We start from the raw sequence: 18,326 nt of genomic DNA on the forward strand, positions 1-18,326 counted from the left end.
TATTACAAAAAAGCAGCATGAAGTCTGTAGAAAATGATCTTTGCAGCACCAATTCATTAGCCTGTAATTGCATAATAAATCTTAGGGAATATTATTATTGCAACAAGTCTGGTTTTAATTGTGTGCCCAATTCACTTCTGTCGCCTCATTTAACAAAAGGGGGGGAAAAAAGGCTTGACCCTTAGACGAGAAGCAAGAGTTTAAGAGGCTATTCATCAACGGGGTCCCACCTCGTGACCTTGAGGATGCATGAACAAAAAGAATCCATAGAAAGGAACTTAATACAGTGTTGGCTTTAATATGCCTGTGCATTGATTCTCCAAGTCTGTGAAAGATGTCTTGACACATGCTCAATCATGCAGGTAAGAAAATCCCCAAAAAGTTTTTTGGGACTGTAGAAAGATAAACATGGTTAGTATCATAAATATCTCCCTTAGCTCCACAGTGTAGGGGTTTACACATTTGCTCAGCTGGAAACATAAATCCTCTTCGGGGTTATATCAGGAAGGACATCCGGTGTAAAAACTCTGCCAAACTAAACCTTTAAAGTTACCTGCTGTGATGACCCTTCGTGCCAAAGAAGCAGCCAAAAGAAACTATTTCTTGTGAAATAGTTTCTTTATTTGCTGATTTACAAAACCATCACAGTGATGGTGAAGAGTTCCCATTACCACAAAAACAACACAGCAGTTGTGCACACAGAAATGGCAGACTCACCTTGTCGCTCAGGTCTCTGGAGACGTAAAGCAGTACATCCTTAGCCACTTCTGCAAAAAACTGCTCACCTGAAACCTGGAAAAACAGAAACGCACACAAGTCACCTCCCAAAGCAACATGATTTAACCTTAACATGACCTCACAGGTACTGTCACATGGAGTGGTCTGTGCAGTATGCAATGAGAGCTCTATTTGTTTGAGTTTGTATGTTTGTGTCCTAATTAGGGTTTGTTTTTCAGTCTCTGACTTAAAAGCAGGCCAGCCCAGCAAGCACTCACGGGAAAACTGAAAACTATGGCATTCAGATTCTTAAGTTGTTTGCTGCATCATAACTCAGTGCTGCCCACTGCAGTGAAAAACACTGTCAAGTGTTTGAAGTGATGTACTAAAAACAGTAGAGTACAGTCATTTTGACTGAGGGCTAAATAAATAAAATGAAAGTTACAAAGTACAGTCTGACCACTCCTGGATTTTTAGGACCTATGTTGATACAGACTTTGAGGAAGCAAAAAAAATTCCAGCATTACATCTACAATACTTTTTTTACTGTACTATATTAGCAATGTGTGAAACCACTTGAGATGACTAGATGTTTAATCACTGCTGCCCTTGATAGTGATCATCAAAATTACTGCGTAGTTTAAGAAATTCATCCATTTCTTATTCAATTCTGGGTCACAGGGCGCCTGACCCTATCCCAGATGTCATAAAGTGAGAGATGGCGCATTAATTAATTATTTTTTTTTTGCTATGTCTGGTTTTATTACTATGTGCATATTAGTATTGTACAGCACTTTGGTCTACCAGGTGTGTTTTTAAAGTGCTATATAAATAAATAAATGATGATGAAAGAAATCTGTTATCACAACTCTTTGGGCTCAAACTGTAAGAAATAAATGTGTAAAATTACAGAATATGTTCTGGTAGGTCATTGCCCAAACAATAAGCCTCACAATAACAGCACATGTGTTGTCACTGTGAGTGTTTGATTTGACTCTGAAACAGAGTAAATGTTTGCCATCTCTTATGCTGGAGATTTTAGGTTGGGGGGTAGCATTAATTATGCAGACAAGAGAGAAAGATCAGAGCTAATTACACTGTCAGATACACAAACAGCCACACAGAGACAATTGCACACACCTGGGAAGCTGTTATGTAGGCAACAGCCAGCTGAGCCTGGTCGTACAACATCTTCTCAAAGTGAGGAACATGCCAGGAGGAGTCTGTGGAGTAACGATGAAAACCCTGAGATAAAGAGACATAAAGAGGGAGGCTGCTTAATTTTACTCACTAAAATTAGTTGAAAGTATCAGTACTACAACATAAGTATATCTGACTTGAACTAAAAACACGATTATATTAAAGAGACCAAGAGTACATCTGTGTGTTTTTGTGTCTGACATGAACAAACCAGGCTTGCACATTAGAGAAGCACCACTTCTGACAACATTCTGACAACTTTTTATTTAATTTTCTTGTTACTTGATGAATAAAATGTCCTAACCGTACAAAATGCCCTTTTTAAGAGCTTTCCTCTACAGTTTTGATTCAGTCTGTCATGCATCTCTATGACTCGCCACTGCATTCTGTATGATTTGATGGGTTGGGCATCACTGACCACCTGCACAAAATAGCACTAACATATTTTGGTTTTCTGGGTAAACTTCCAGGTTGTCTTGGTATCCTTGTCTGTTCGAGCACAAATGCCCTTTGCTTTTTTGATGAGTTCTGACAGATGTGGGAAAAACAGCGTTTTATTAAAACACACCTAAACTTAAACATGCCAGTTTCTACTAGTGAATTTAAAATTATCATAAAATGGAATGGATTGAAAGAGACCTGTGGATGTTTTTCGTGAGAGGCTTCTAATATTTTATGTTATGGATACTTGTATATAGTACGTTATGCTGAAGACCTCACAGAACAGAGCAGGCCTCAAGGACATTGGATGTGGCATTAATTATGCTAGAAAAAGGTTGAGCCAGGGTAGAGTTGGGTTGCAAAGCAGCATGCAGAGTCAGCAGAAACGGTGGGGACAAGCTATATGACAGCTGCCAGGGTGACAAACTGTATCAGCTGAGCATCAGCTGAACTAAAAGCATCTGCCCTGTCAGCCAGAATTTAGGGTTAATTTATAAATTTTTCTGACAGTTAATTTACTCCCTATTTTTCATGCATCCTTCACCACTTAACCTGGTGGTTTGAATTTTGTATTTCTGTGTTTAATATTTATTCATATATCAAATTTTTTACAATACTTTGCCATTCATAATCCTGATACAAAAAAAACAACAACAAGAAAAAAAAAACCCTGAATTACAACACTAGTTTGTTTTGTTTATACCTGTGCAATGTGGTCATGGATGCCTCCCAGTGCCATCATGCGAAGCGTGTGCAAGGCCATCTGGAGAGCCTCGACCCCTTCCGATGTGGAGCGATTCACAGTCCAATAGGACATGAGGAACATCAGATTCACTACAGATGCATAGGCAAGAGAGAGAAACAGGAAAAGACTTGCTGTCAGGTAGTCAAATAAAGAATTTTCTACAGGCCTTAAAGCTACAGAGCTGACCACTTGGGCTCATGTCGACCTGGTGAGGGGAACTTTGGAGCGTCTCTAAAGCCTCCATACTCTTCCTCATAGGAATGGGCGAGCTGCTGGAAGCAGCGATTAGCCACGTCTGGAGCCAGTGGAGGACTTTGGCCTGCGTTTGCAGTGATGGTTGTGCCTTTTTTCAGGGCCTCAATGATCCTCTCCCCACTGGACTCCAAAGCAGGACGATTATTCTGCCACTTTAGAACACAAGTCATACTTTATGTCATTCATACACTTCCACAGAGACAGCACGGGAGGGTAAAGAGAACAAACAAAAATATAATTTAAATCTCTTTAACGACTTTTTTTCATCCCCACTAACAATGCATGAAATCTGATATAATAATGTTCCCTAATTCTTGAAGTTTTACTACCTGATCTATGATTCTGGTGAGGACCGTCTTGAACCCAGGTCTACCTCCACGGTCTCTGGGAGGGAAGTAGGTGCCTCCAATGAAAGGTCGAAGTTCAGGAGTCAACCACACACTCATAGGCCAACCACCACCTCCACTTGTTGCCTGGAAATAATTCCCAGGCAAAAATTATAAAGGGGCACTAGTAGAGTGAAGCTGAAAGAGATTTTCATGTGAAAATGTAAATGTATACAAACCTGCACAAAGGTCATGTAGACCTTATCCACATCAGGCCTCTCTTCTCTGTCTAGCTTGATGCAGACGAAGTTTTCACTAAGGATTTTGCCAATTTCCTCGTCCTCGAAGGACTCCCTCTCCATAACATGGCACCAATGGCATGTGGAATAGCCCACTGGAGGTCAAGCAAAAGAAAATCCTTAATGTAGTGATCCAGATATCTGTAATCTATGTCTCGGAGATTTTTTTTTTAATCTTACCCGATAAAAAGATGGGTTTGTCTTCATTCTTTGCTTTGTCAAAAGCATCCTTCCCCCATGGATACCTGACCAAAAAAGAAAAAAAGAAAAACAAAACGTGGCATTTGGCCGTGCTTTCAGAAAGTATGTCCATCTGAAGTTTAAAAAGCACTCACCAGTCGACAGGGTTGTGCGCATGTTGTAGCAGGTATGGTGACCTCTCCTTAGCTAACCTGTTGGAGTGTTTGTGAGAAGTGGATGATGGCCCTTCACTCCCTGACGCCATACTCATGAAGACAGATGGACTGTACACACAAGATGCTTATGAATGTGGATCCTGATTCTTATTAGCAAAACAGAGCAATCTTGATGTTGCTGCCTCGGTGTGGGCCCAAATACAGTGACTAAATACCTTACACAATGTTAAGCCAGCCCCAGGATGTCATTGTGTTACCCTTGAGTAATACGATAAAAATACAGCTACAACATTCAGTTCAAATTTCTCTATACATACCCGTTCCTTACAGAAACACTGTCAATACCCTGTGTAGTATATCGACAAAAGAATATATAAAATAATATACTAATATTAACAGGTTAATTTTTTCTAATTACAATTCTTGAGCGTTTCTGGGGCTGTACAAGCTTGTTCAGCAGCTCATTAAAGCTGCAGTAGCTGTCAAGCAGCTGTTAGCCCAGACTGGCAGCCGTGGCGAATTCCATTTGAATATTCTCCAATTTATTATGACTTAGCTTAAAAATAAAAGTTCATACCCCGGAAAACGTCAACAAACAGCTTTCATTTTATGAGTCATTTTTGTTGAATTCGGGTGGAAAAGCTGCACATATGTGCGTGATTTTTCACGTGTAAGCTAAAATTTTCATCGTTAGCGGAGGGTGGTCGATGAGTTACCAAGAAACCAGCAAGAAAAGCTAACCAGTTAATAGAAACCAAAACATATTGTCAGCCTTTGTACTTACACCGAATTGAAATGCGTGGCATTATGATTTTAATCAAATGTTTGCTCCTACGGGGGAATGTCTCTGGCCATATTAATATGCCTTAGGGACATATTAATATGAATGATTTTATATGGGAGTATGGTGTGGTTCGACACTCGTCAGTGCTATTGTGCCACAAGCAACAACCGTATCATAATACAACAGGTCGTGACTTTTATGCTAAGCCCGCTATGCTTGCTGTAAAATGTCAAAGCAGTGTTTACGTACAGCTAGCATTAGCTACACATTAGCTGAGGCAGCGTTACCTGAGGTAGCAGGCCGCCCGGGGATGGAGGAGCGGTGACCTGTCGCTTGGTGGGTGGGGAATTTGTCTGAAACACCTAAAGTCACCCTGTGATTTCTGCTGTGGACTATACGCTCCCGAATAAGCTGCAGTTAACACGCATGTAGGTCCCGCGCGGCTATGTTTGGACGCCGACCGACGCCATGCTAGTCTTAACATCCTAATCCACCAAGTGTGTCACTTTAGCAAGCTAACGTTAGCTAGTTTGTGAAGAGACAGCAGTCAAAACTTCCAGGCATGAGTTAAACACTTTTTTGCAATACCCTCACTTGACAGATGGAGGCGCGACAACAAAGCAGGAGTGGGGATCACAGGAGATAATGTATTTGTTTTGGTGATACAAAATAAAAATGACAAACTGTGCAGTAACGTCTTCTCCCAAGTTTGTTATTTTCGTAAACGAATTTAAATTAAATATAAAATCTTTGCATTACCTAAAGGAAATAAAACACAAATTCTAATATATTATAAACCATCTTCGCATTGCATTGGATATGTGAGATAAAATATATCTGCACTTTTTTCCTACCTCCTTGTGTATGTGGCTTATAATTTAATATTACACCCTGTTCATATGCTTATTTTTCTACACATTTTTTATTTTATTAATTGTTATTAGTCTTGAATTTATACAACACAAAATGTATTTGTTTTTGTATTTGACACATTAAATAAAAATGTAAAAACAATTTATTGTTTATTTAAAAAAGCAATACAATACTTATGTACAAGCAAAATATTTAAGCCTCTAGTAACTGTACAATATTTATATCTTTTCAATGAACCGATGAGTTATCTATGGTTTAAAGAATAAAACACACACACACCGTCATATTCAAACTAAAGAAATACAATACTTTTTCAGTTATGGTTTCATTAGTGCAGAATTGAGCTCAACAACTGTTGACACAAAGTCCTTGCGAGTTGCCAAGTCTGAGGCAACGATGTTCACACCTGATTGCTGCTTCAGCCATTTCAGGAGCTTAGGCAGACCCCTCCTAATAACGTTGGGGAAACTGTCGCAGAGACGAAGGATGTAGATGAGTATCCTATGATCTGCTGGAAGAGTCATGTTCAAACCACATACAAAGAAATCTGTGGGGAACAAGTTGAAGCTTAGTAATTATCTCAAATTATATTGTGTATAACCTGGCTGTTTAAAACTTTTTTCTCTCTGAATAGATGTTATTTTGGATATTTACATCCCAAGTAATATTGTTTTTTGATCACCAAAGATGAATGTCTTGCTGTCTATAACTTATAACATGGCATAGTTGAGAAAACTCACAATTGGAAGTCTTTTCCTTTCCCAAGGCTTCAGATATTTTTGATTTAACTTGTGCACGGTCCATGCTATTGGCGTAGTAATAAGTTATTTTTTTCCACATTTCAGGATGGTAGTTTGCTGGATAGTCATATGAAACTATGACATTTTTGCCTTGGTCCCAGCAGTTCCGCAGTGTGGGGATGCCCTGTTGTAAGATAATGAATATCTTATTTTGAAACTATAAGCAAAGGTTACAGTAAGTACTTCAATAATGAGACTTATTTGACCTACTGATCTAAGAATAAATGAATACATTTTTTAAAAAAGAAGAAAAACTGTACACTACCGGGGGGACGAGTTTGCTTCCAAACAGGGTCTTAATGAAGCCGATAAGATGGTTGTGAAGTTTATCTTTAATGTTTTTCTCAAAACCATTGAAGTTTGAAAAAGCCAGGATGATGACTTCTTTAGGATGGGCCACTGTCCAGGCATGTATTTCCCTGAGAACAGTCTGAACTCAATGGGAAAATTAGCTGGCATTAGATAAAGAAATCTTCTTTATAGGGTTCCTTCATGACACAGTAAGTGAGCACATGTGTTATAAATCACATTAACTAAGGCTAATTACCAAAATAGAACAGATGCTTCATAAAGAAAATCAGTAACACCTGTGTTTACCTTTGGTCATATTTTAAAACTTGAACTAGTTTTAAAACAGGTCTTGCCTAAAGCTTAGTAAAGGTCTTCTTAAGTTAAAAAAAAAATCTGCTAAAAGTTCAGTTATTTTTATATCAAAAAATTTGATTTTTTTTTCTGTGCACAGCAGGGAAACTCCTGATACATATACATACAGACAGGAGTCTTGTACTTTTACATGATATGCTTATTATTACCTCAACATCAGTGCTTGTGTACAGCCCATGGTAAAAGTAAAGCCTAGTGGGATGGTGGTCATTACGTTTGCGAGCGATCCTCAAGTCAAAGTAGCGAACTCCTGCTTCCAGTTGCATTGTGATGTTGTATTCCTGTGATAAAAACCAACATCAGTCAAACATTCCATTCTCTGTTTGTTACGTTCACCTATAAATATGATAGCGGCAGGTCAGAAACTCCCCTTACCTGGGTCATTCCCCATGTTCGTACTATTCTGCGTAAGCAATAAATCCAGCTGAATCGTTTTAGATTGTCAGGCTCTATAATAGCAGAGCTGGCATCCAAATCATAACTCACAGAGTCATGGCTTCCTACAAATGAAACACACAAATGCCTTACCAATGTTGTTTTAAAATGCTGTACAGATTTGGGAGTTGTTGTTTTTTTATGGTGTATTTATGGAATTTTTTTCTCATGTAGCTCTATAGTCCTCTTTTAAATGTAATGTGTATGGGCTCAAATTGTGGTCATAAATATTTTGTACTTGTAAATCAGGATTTGTATGTGTAAAAAGAATTTGTGTGTGCATAAAAACATTTGTGTGTGGACTTAGCCAAAAAATACAAGTGAAACTCTGCACTCAAGTTTCAAGTTACAAGTACAAATTTTGACCCTATTTTTCTTCCTTTCATCTGATTGGTCATTGTCATGTCAATCACAAATTTAACAATCCAATCAGAAAACAGATGGGTTTGGCTGTCGGAGGGGCGCTTTTTTGAACTGCAGGTCCTTGAAGGGTAATACAGTTTGAAGCTGGAAGATCTCTATATAAATATCCGATAGAAACTAGGTCCCCTAAATTTCAGTAGCTGTTGAAAGGATAAAGTTGTGGTATATCAGTGGTTAGAAATACCATTATTACTTTAAAGGTTAAAGGTTAATTAAAGGTCCTTTCACATTGGATGCAGCATGTGCTGCTAATGCTAGCTGCTAACTAAAAGCCAAGGATCCAAAATTTGTTGCGCTGGCTGCTGAGCTCTGTGGGGTTTTGCGGCAGCTCTACCTGTACTAGATGCACCTGCTCCTTGTCGTTTCTATCTCTGACTTTATGTCCTCTACAAGAGTTTCTGGTTTTTTTATCTTCAAATGTTCAATAAAAACATGTAACGCTAATTCATAACGAAGAAAGCTTTGTAACTATCCCCACTAGTGAAGACTGTGTCATTTCCAGAACACTGTCTCAGTCTCCGCACTAGCCAAGTACAACTACTGTATTTCTTGCAAAGAATTAACAAAATAATTAACAAATGCAGCAGAAACCACAACCTTTTTCATTCATTTTGTTTGTTTGAATTCTGAGTGAATAAATGCTACCACTAAATGCTATTGGAGGTGCCCCAAAAAATCTGCAGTGTAGATTGTAGAAAAGTATTTCTGTTAACAAAATGGTCCGATTTGACACACTGTACATGCTGTGTTTGATATCAGTTGGACACAGTTGCACTGTAAACATTTACCTGGTATGGCTAGTTTGAAGAGAGGAATTGTCCAAAGTTCAGATGGTAGTTGTGACATCCAGTCAGTGTAGTTCGCGATCTTTATATTCCCTTTCCCTTTCTTTGCAGACATCTACACAAAACATTTTTAAACTTACGGGAGAGTCTCTTAGAAATTCAGTGGTTCTAGGCAACAGTGAACACATTAAGCACAAACATAAAGGTCACAAGTTTTAAGAATTAACACTTACCCTGCCAAAGTCATGCACTAGCTGTAGTTTACTTCGTTATTCCTTCAGATTTGACAGTGTACACAAACTGACACAGTCAGACAATCAGAGGCTTAGCTTTGTCACTGCTCCTCAGAAGGACTTCATTGTTATGTTGTAAGAGTTAAAACGTCAGCTGTCTTACCGGTTTTGCAAGGATGCAATCCAAACAAGGAATGTTTGATCAACAAGATATAACGCCCCAATGAAGCTTCCTCATACCCTCAGTATTCACTAGGAAAAAAAACAAAGGCTTTCACTACACTTTTAATTCTGATATTAGTGCGGACTTCAGTAGTGGATTTCAGTCTGCACTCAAAAAACTAAACTAAGGCACTTGTTTGATGAGTTCGTTGATAAGTTTAACCGATGTCTCTAGCAATAAGATCTCTGGAAATTATTGAGAAAAAAACCAAGGGCTGAAACACTTTTTTGCACTAAAAAGGTTTGCAGGGTGCATATTTATCAAGTGTACCATTACAAACTGTTCAGAAAAGAGATCATTACCTGCAGGACAGACATCAGTAACAATATTTAAATTTTTTTGATAGACATGCTGAAGTGACGAAGGAAGCCTGAAAAGAATCTTTAATACAAATCAGTACTCTGTCTCCTTTGGTTTTCCTGTCAGTTTGACAAATGCCGCCCAATGTTATGTCCAAATCGGAGAGATTTTTGTTTAGCTAGGCTACAGCAAGGACAAAAATATCGAAACAGCATTCACACATTATTAAATGTAATAATCCTTTTCTGTTTTTTGAAATCATGTAGGCAAATTATTTCAGTAGGGCTGCTTGTAGTGAAGGCACTTGTTGTCTCAGCAGGCTGTTTATTGATCTTTATGAGAATATCTGAATTATTTTAGCTAGACAGGCAGGCAAATGGCCTGTTATTGCCATTAATTTGATCTATATATGTCTAAATATTTGCTGAACACTGCTAAGAAAAACTATATTAGAGAGAAAACCTAGTCTTACCTAAACTATTTCTTGGAGAAGTAGCACTGTTTTTTCTTTAGCTTCAGAGAGCTACTCCTTGAAGCTTCTGCCTCCCTCTCATTCACACACATGTTCTGTCTTGCTTCTATTGACTTTCATTCCTCTTCTCACCAGAGCATGCCTCCATCTCTCCAGGCTCAGCATTATGATCTTCATAATGCCGTCTGCAAACAGTATAGTTTACAGAGACTTCTGCCTGATTTCATCAGTCAACCTGTTGCTACTGTAAAGGCTCAGAGCAGATCCCTGATGTTGTCCCACACCGCCTTAAATCCATCTCTCTCTGACTGAGATCACTGTCTTGTTAACACTGAAAGTCTTATGCCACCCTCACATATAGTGCTTCTCTGCCACTCCTGACTTTCTCGTGCAATACCACAGTTTTGCCGTTGACACCCTATCATATGCTTTCCCTGAATAACAAAAGACTTAGTGCAACTCCTCCTGACCTTCTCTATACTTCTCCATCAACACTCTCAAAGCTAACATCACATCTGTAGTGCTCATTCTAGGCATGAAGCCGTACCGTTGCTCACTGATGGCCACCTCTGTTCTTAAAAAGAGAAACTAGCTGTCAACAGGGTTAAACCACTGAGGAGGAGGCCATTCTTAAAATGTATTCAAACATTAATTTCCACTCTTGTAAATTACAAAGTGAACTCATACGTAATAAATCACATCCTTACTCTTGTCTGTACACAGATTGTTCTCTGCGACATTCTTAAGCCATCTGGTTTGACGAGTAGTCTAGCCTACTGATGACATGACTCACCTTAACTTGTGCTACCGGTAGATCATGTTTTTAGCATCCACAGCTATCAGATTGGTACATATGGGCAAATTAGTTACTGTTTTGTGTACTGTATTGTGTTGTAGGCTACAGATTTATTGTAAAGGAAACAGGTTGGAGGAGAGATACACCGGAGCCCTATAAACACTGTTTATGGAGTAATCAAGTTAAGATAAAGTTATTCTGTTAAATGTAAGTTTTGCATAGAGGGGTTACTATTTGGGTAGCATTTTAGATGAGGTGTTAGCAGCCTATAAAAGACAGATTTGAAATGCTTTGTTCTATATGAACAATGACCACAAAACAGAAACAAAATATTTATTTAACTTTTTTTTATTAGACTTTTGATGTTGCAAAGCCGACTATAACACAAAAATTTATAGGTTTTTCAAGGACTTGACTTCAGGTTGATTATCTAGCCTTGGCCAGACCCAACATATTCTGGCCTCTTTTGTAGATGGAATAATACTGTTTGAGGAAGACATCGCCCAGGGTCCACATGTTGCCACCTGTAGCACTGAAGCCTGTGATACAGCTACTATACTGAACCTAGGACAGAGATGTAACAGGAGAATTTCAAATTTCAGAAATCTGCTTCTCTTTTTGTAAAGAAGTCAGAAAATACAAATTAAATTAGGAAAGAATGCTTACCTGATAGACATAGGCAGAGGCTGGCAGAGTGAACTGGTTTCCATTGATGTTGAAGGTCACATCAGGCATTTGGCCAATGTTGTTGCAGTTGACAATGTACTAGTAGAAAAGGCAGTGATGCAAGAAAGGAATAGAAAATAACCTGGTTTTAAGTAATGTAAAGTTTCCTATTTGTTGGAAATAATACTGCAGTGTGTCAGACAAGAAGATTCACATAATTCATGTCTACATGCAAAAGTTGACAGCAGCCTGCTAAGTTAACCAACTATACAAACAACAGGAAACACGGATAGCCTGAAAACGAGCTTAAACATATGATGATTATGAGTTTTACAGACCACTGACCTCTCCATTCTGGCTACTTGCTCCCAGCCAGGCATTGATGTTGTCAATGTCGCTCTGAGGTCCAACAATCATAGAGGTTCCAGTGTCCACAATAGCCTGACAGCCGTCATTGCAAGCTACAGCCTGAACATTACCAGAAACACTGTAATGGACAACACAGTATTCATCAGGGAAGAAAGTTTTTTGCCAATATAGCTCTATAATGATTCTGAAATCAATACAGGGCTGTAACTTTTGGTTTTACCTGTCAACTGTGATCTGACAGTACAGTTCATTGGAGAGAGGAATCCAGGTGATGGAACCAGAGTAGTGATTGGTATCAACACCACCAAAGGTCACCGCACTGCCTCGCTGATTGTTACTACAAAAGAGTTTAACCAGTGGGGAAACTAGGAATCAGTTTCTGCCTAAATACTAATTGATATATGAGGCATCTATAGATAATTTCTAGAGTCAGGTAGAATGCTGCATAGTACTTATGAGCTCAAATACACGGAGAAGAGGTTCTGGTTGATCAAGCCCCCATTCATCATGTTGTCGAACACAGGTGTTGCACTGGAGAGAGACAGGCTTGGGTAGGCCAGACCAAATATACCGTCAGCCTGCATGTTCTGCATGAAGGGGGCCTCAGTTTGGCTCAAACCAAAGGATGAAGCCAGTATTGAAAACCACTTAAGTACTGTATAAGGTACTTGCAACTTGAGTATTTCTATTGCATGCATTAATTTTCATTCATATTCCATTCTTTTGCTTTTTATATTATAATGACATTTTGTAGTATTACCTCTTAGGCAACTGTAGTTTTAATTTTGTAGGGATTATGATAGTTTTGTTTTTTTCAACAGCATTCCGAGGGAGACTGGGGACATTGAGTCCGAATGGACCATGCTCAGCGTCTCCATTGCCGAAGCTGCTGCATTGAGCTGTGGCTGCAAGGTGGTTGGTGCCTGCCGTGGTGGTAATCCCCGAACCAAATGGTGGACACCAGAGGTGAAGGGAGCCACCAGGCTGAAGAAGGAGTCCTATCAGGCTTGGTTAACCTGTGGGACTCCGGAGGCAGCCGACAGGTATCGACAGGCCAAGCGGAATGTGGCTCGGGCAGTGGCTGAAGCAAAAACTCGGGTGTGGGAGGAGTTCGGAGAGGCCATGGAAAAAGACTTTCAGACTGCCTCGAAGAGATTCTGGCAAACCGTCAGGCGTCTCAGGAGGGGAAAGCGGTGCTCTACCTGCACTGTGTATAGTGCTGGCGGAGCGCGGCTGACGTCGACTGAGAAAATGGTCAGGCGGTGGAAGGAATACTTCGAGGACCTCCTTAATCCCACTGACACGTCTTCCGAGGAGGAAGCAGAGTCTGGGGATGAGGGGAATGACCCGCCAATTTCCGGGGGCGAGGTCACTGAGGCAGTTAAACAACTCCTTGGTGGAGGGTGGAGTGCCCACTCCGGATCGGGGATGAGTTCCTGCCCCAAGTGGAGGAGTTCAAGTATCTCGGGGTTTTGTTCGCGAGTGATGGAAGAAGGGAGCCGAAGATCGACAGACGGATTGGGGCTGCAGCTGCAGTAATGCAGATGCTGCACCGGTCCGTCGTGGTGAAGAGGGAACTGAGTGTAAAAGCAAAGCTCTCAATTTACCGGTCGATTTACGTCCCTACCCTCACCTATGGCCACGAGCTGTGGGTAGTGACCGAAAGAACGAGATCGCGGATACAAGCGGCAGAAATGAGCTTCCTCCGAAGGGTGGCTGGCCTCTCCCTTAGAGATAGGGTGAGAAGTTCGGCCATCCGGGAGGGGCTCAGAGTAGAGCCGCTGCTGCTCCACATCGAAAGGAGCCAGCTGAGGTGGTTCGGGCATCTGACAAGGATGCCCCCTGGGCGCCTCCTGGGTGAGGTGTTCCAGGCATGTCCCACCGGGAGGAGGCCCCAGGGCAGACCCAGGACACGCTGGAGAGATTATATCTCTCGGCTGGCCTGGGAACGCCTTGGTGTTCCCCCGGATAAGCTGGAGGAGGTGGCTGGGGAGAGGGAGGTCTGGGCCTCTTTGCTTAGGCTGCTGCCCCCGCGACCCGGCCTCGGATAAAGCGGATGAAGATGGATGGATGTTTTTTTCATCTTTACACTTACTGTTAAACAGATTAATCTTTTTTTTTCTACTTGTTTTGAAATTCTCACGGTCACAGTGTCATATCCCAAGATGCCAGTCATGCTGCCAGTGCCATATGTGATACTGAGAGGTCTGCCGTTTTGTCTGTATGTGCTGCTCCCACGAGGGTCAAACTTGGCATGGTTGTCTAAAAACACAGTACGGTTAATGGTTAAATTCTGTACCTTGTATTACCTACGATCTCAGTGGTAAATCCATCCATTTATCCATCCACTTTTTACCACTTTTACCACTTTTTTGTGTCTGCTAGCTAAAGATATAGCTGTTGTATTGCCAAGGGAGAGAAGAGAACAAGAGCTAACTTCACTGAGAGACGGAGAAAGGTGTAAAAAGATTGGACACAAGAGGAAGAAGAAAGGTTATATTAAGAAGTAAGAACTGCTCAGTGGCATTTTTAAATCCGATATTTCATCTGTATTTTGTGAAATTATGATTTTTCAAATTGACCTCACACTGAGGTATACTAACTTTGTGCTATTTAAAGGTTGCATTAAAAAACTCTACAGCTTTGCTTGCTTTACTGTGAGGAATTTATCGTAAAGAGCAATGCTTTGGACCGGTGCACAGTGGCTGTCATGTTCATGTTCAGAGTTAGATTACATTAAGAGTAGAAGAGATTAATTTGAATTTAAGCTAATGATTCTTAGATTTATTCACTGAATTCCACTTTATACTGTGTGTAGTACAAAGACAGATACTATCAGTGCAGATGATGGAGATCAGCCAGGACAACTCATGAAACATCTGCTTATATATTGATGAATTCAGTTGTATGACTCCACAAAGAGCAGTAAACCTCAGAGCAGCAGCAAGTCGGCTGATCACAGAAAATCAACTGGATTTACATCTCTACTAGAGCTGAGTTATGATTCTTTTCCCCACGCTGAGCAATTACATTTATCAGCTGATTCCCACATTAAACCTGAGTGTAGACATTCTGTTTAGGTGTGGAGGCAAAGTCATTCTCTACAATGTAGGCAATAAAGATTCGAGCTAATTTAAAAAATTCTCCTTTTTTTTCTCTGCTCATGTTCTACATAATTGATTCAATCCGAGTACATTTATTAGAAATAAAATTTAGATTGACTACTATGGCGGGGCGTGGCCTGCGGTGCCGTGCAGGGCATCTGCAATCACGCCCCGCCAACTTAAATATTATACTGGGTCCTGTGGTTGGGGTTGTTGTTGTTATGTTGAGCTGGCAGCGGGAGAGCTGCAGCTCTAGGTGGATGTACAGCAACCGTAAAAGTGTTAATAAAGTATGCTGCAAAGCATGAACATGCACCCAGGTCTGCCGTGGTCATTTACAACTACCAATATAATTTTATTAGATTAATAAAGCATGAGGTTCAGTTAGCTCCCACACCGGCACCAACAACAGTCAGGACATTCTCCAACCTGAAAATGCAGGGACTCGAAGGTTTTTACAATCAGTTTTTTGTCTTCATGTGGAAATATATTATGTAATCATAGATTTACATACTGCAGGCTGCACTGTTGCAGTAGATGGAGGGAACCCACAGGTTAGATGAGCCAGTATCAAAGATGACTTTAAAGGACTGAGGTGGAGTTCCAATTGAGATGACTCCATAGTAAGACAGCTGGAGATGAAGAGGAGGAGACAACACAATTACTCTCAAGAAGACATTTGTCAAAGCTCTGTGTTCAAGCTTTAGCTGCTGTTACTCACACCAGCATCATTGGTCATGGATTCAGGGCCCACAGCAAAGCTGCCCAAAGATCTCAAAACACAGATTTCGTCAATAAAAAAAATCCAGAGCCTTGTGTCACGTGTAAAGGTATGTCATGTACAGGGAGTGCAGAATTATTAGGCAAGTTGTATTTTTGAGGAATAATTTTATTATTGAACAACAACCATGTTCTCAATGAACCCAAAAAACTCATTAATATCAAAGCTGAATGTTTTTGGAAGTAGTTTTTAGTTTTAGCTATTTTAGGGGGATATCTGTGTGTGCAGGTGACTATTACTGTGCATAATTATTAGGCAACTCAACAAAAAACAAATATATACCCATTTCAATTATTTATTTTTACCAGTGAAAGCAATATAACATCTCCACATTCACAAATATACATTTCTGACATTCAAAAACAAAACAAAAACAAATCAGCGACCAATATAGCCACCTTTCTTTGCAAGGACACTCAAAAGCCTGCCATCCATGGATTCTGTCAGTGTTTTGATCTGTTCACCATCAACATTGCGTGCAGCAGCAACCACAGCCTCCCAGACACTGTTCAGAGAGGTGTACTGTTTTCCCTCCTTGTAAATCTCACATTTGATGATGGACCACAGGTTCTCAATGGGGTTCAGATCAGGTGAACAAGGAGGCCATGTCATTAGTTTTTCTTCTTTTATACCCTTTCTTGCCAGCCACGCTGTGGAGTACTTGGACGCGTGTGATGGAGCATTGTCCTGCATGAAAATCATGTTTTTCTTGAAGGATGCAGACTTCTTCCTGTACCACTGCTTGAAGAAGGTGTCTTCCAGAAACTGGCAGTAGGACTGGGAGTTGAGCTTGACTCCATCCTCAACCCGAAAAGGCCCCACAAGCTCATCTTTGATGATACCAGCCCAAACCAGTACTCCACCTCCACCTTGCTGGCGTCTGAGTCGGACTGGAGCTCTCTGCCCTTTACCAATCCAGCCACGGGCCCATCCATCTGGCCCATCAAGACTCACTCTCATTTCATCAGTCCATAAAACCTTAGAAAAATCCGTCTTGAGATATTTCTTGGCCCAGTCTTGACGTTTCAGCTTGTGTGTCTTGTTCAGTGGTGGTCGTCTTTCAGCCTTTCTTACCTTGGCCATGTCTCTGAGTATTGCACACCTTGTGCTTTTGGGCACTCCAGTGATGTTGCAGCTCTGAAATATGGCCAAACTGGTGGCAAGTGGCATCTTGGCAGCTGCACGCTTGACTTTTCTCAGTTCATGGGCAGTTATTTTGCACCTTGGTTTTTCCACACGCTTCTTGCGACCCTGTTGACTATTTTGAATGAAACGCTTGATTGTTCGATGATCACGCTTCAGAAGCTTTGCAATTTTGAGACTGCTGCATCCCTCTGCAAGATATCTCACTATTTTTGACTTTTCTGAGCCTGTCAAGTCCTTCTTTTGACCCATTTTGCCAAAGGAAAGGACGTTGCCTAATAATTATGCACACCTGATATAGGGTGTTGATGTCATTAGACCACACCCCTTCTCATTACAGAGATGCACATCACCTAATATGCTTAATTGGTAGTAGGCTTTCGAGCCTATACAGCTTGGAGTCAGACAACATGCATGAAGAGGATGATGTGGACAAAATACTCATTTGCCTAATAATTCTGCACTCCCTGTATATAACTTTTGTGGGGGTTTTCTCAAAGTTGCAAGACAGCTGTGATTTTAGTGTGTGTGTTGTATTTTCACTCCTACCCCTCATGCTACATGACTGGTTCAATCTCAGTGGCACTTAGCCTAAACACTACCATTTGCAACATCCATATGTAATTGATTAAAAATATTTACTTTGTTTTCTGTTTTTTTTTTTCTGTGTACTTTTACTTAGAAACTGTGATCACACTGATCACACATAAATTATTGCAAAGCTCTGCATACCAAGAATGTGAATGCTGAAAGAGCATTTGGGTCTTTGGGTTGTGGTGGAGTAAGATATTTACATCATGGTAGCTGAAACATGTGCAGCAAATGTGTGATGCTGTCAATATGGACCAAATTCTCTAAGAATGGTTAGAGCCTCTTGTTGAATCTATACCATGCCGACATTTGCAGGATCACACAGCACTAACAGCAAGCTGCCCCAGTCTAAGTTTACTCCTAATGGGTAATTACTGAGTGATCAGAGGGTGAAATTAATGCCTTTGCATGCTATTATTAGCATTTTACTCCCTAATATGTCTCCCAGAGCTGATAGTATGACATTCATATTCATTAAAGAAGGTCATCATTTATGAGTTGATATCATTCACCCCAAAAATTTTGTTTTGGAGACACATGTTTTTC

The 18,326-nt window shown here is 40.4% G+C and overlaps 3 protein-coding genes across 6 annotated transcripts in view; all 3 read right to left on the reverse strand.

Annotated features, from left to right (window-relative positions):
* The window catches only part of spata20 (spermatogenesis associated 20), a 55,155-nt gene extending 49,332 nt beyond the window's left edge, over positions 1-5,823 (reverse strand). Inside the window, exons 1-9 of one of the 2 annotated variants that reach the window (XM_040036718.1) lie at positions 5,411-5,823; positions 4,319-4,447; positions 4,164-4,228; positions 3,924-4,078; positions 3,688-3,831; positions 3,309-3,510; positions 3,062-3,192; positions 1,858-1,962; positions 718-792 (exon numbers count right to left, since the gene is read on the reverse strand). In XM_040036718.1, the coding sequence (XP_039892652.1) occupies positions 718-792; positions 1,858-1,962; positions 3,062-3,192; positions 3,309-3,510; positions 3,688-3,831; positions 3,924-4,078; positions 4,164-4,228; positions 4,319-4,447; positions 5,411-5,607 (1,203 nt within the window). In that variant the 5' untranslated portion in view covers positions 5,608-5,823. The other variant, XM_040036719.1, reaches the window with a different exon arrangement.
* A 309-nt stretch (positions 5,824-6,132) lies between these two features.
* LOC120736516 (PI-PLC X domain-containing protein 1-like) lies at positions 6,133-10,704 on the reverse strand. 3 transcript variants are annotated; one of them, XM_040036723.1, is made up of 8 exons: positions 10,463-10,704; positions 9,336-9,587; positions 9,106-9,217; positions 7,835-7,959; positions 7,609-7,740; positions 7,062-7,226; positions 6,737-6,920; positions 6,133-6,543 (listed from the first exon to the last, which is right to left on the reverse strand). In XM_040036723.1, the coding sequence occupies exons 3-8, from the start codon at positions 9,215-9,217 to the stop codon at positions 6,314-6,316; spliced, it is 948 nt and encodes a 315-aa protein (XP_039892657.1). In that variant the 5' UTR covers positions 9,336-9,587; positions 10,463-10,704; the 3' UTR covers positions 6,133-6,313. The 3 variants fall into 3 exon arrangements, with proteins under 3 accessions (XP_039892657.1, XP_039892655.1, XP_039892654.1); XM_040036721.1 differs by having other exon boundaries at positions 10,331-10,704; XM_040036720.1 differs by lacking the exon at positions 10,463-10,704 and having other exon boundaries at positions 9,336-10,240.
* An 802-nt stretch (positions 10,705-11,506) lies between these two features.
* Positions 11,507-17,988, reverse strand: LOC120736475 (pepsin A-like). Its single transcript, XM_040036625.1, has 9 exons — positions 17,984-17,988; positions 15,987-16,038; positions 15,780-15,897; positions 14,305-14,423; positions 12,616-12,808; positions 12,382-12,496; positions 12,138-12,279; positions 11,793-11,891; positions 11,507-11,690 (listed from the first exon to the last, which is right to left on the reverse strand). Exons 1-9 carry the CDS (start codon positions 17,986-17,988, stop codon positions 11,553-11,555), a joined length of 981 nt encoding a protein of 326 aa, XP_039892559.1. The 3' UTR covers positions 11,507-11,552.
* Between the last annotated feature and the right edge of the window lie 338 nt (positions 17,989-18,326).

This window comes from Simochromis diagramma, unplaced genomic scaffold (assembly GCF_900408965.1).
Source record: "Simochromis diagramma unplaced genomic scaffold, fSimDia1.1 OVJJ01000371.1, whole genome shotgun sequence".
In the NCBI taxonomy this organism is placed as follows: domain Eukaryota; kingdom Metazoa; phylum Chordata; class Actinopteri; order Cichliformes; family Cichlidae; genus Simochromis; species Simochromis diagramma.

Excerpts from the sequence above, each read along its gene's own strand:
- LOC120736516 (XM_040036723.1), bottom strand. The coding sequence starts at position 9,217 with ATGTCTGCAAAGAAAGGGAAAGGGAATATAAAGATCGCGAACTACACT. Across the intron at positions 7,741-7,834 it reads GAACATGGGGAATGACCCAG|GAATACAACATCACAATGCA; the intron begins GTAAGGGGAGTT and ends TTTTTATCACAG. Across the intron at positions 6,544-6,736 it reads AAAGGAAAAGACTTCCAATT|ATTTCTTTGTATGTGGTTTG; the intron begins GTGAGTTTTCTC and ends TGTTCCCCACAG.
- LOC120736475 (XM_040036625.1), bottom strand. Across the intron at positions 14,424-15,779 it reads CTGCAACAGTGCAGCCTGCA|ACAACCATGCCAAGTTTGAC; the intron begins GTATGTAAATCT and ends CTGTGTTTTTAG. Across the intron at positions 11,892-12,137 it reads CAAGTAGCCAGAATGGAGAG|TACATTGTCAACTGCAACAA; the intron begins GTCAGTGGTCTG and ends CTTTTCTACTAG.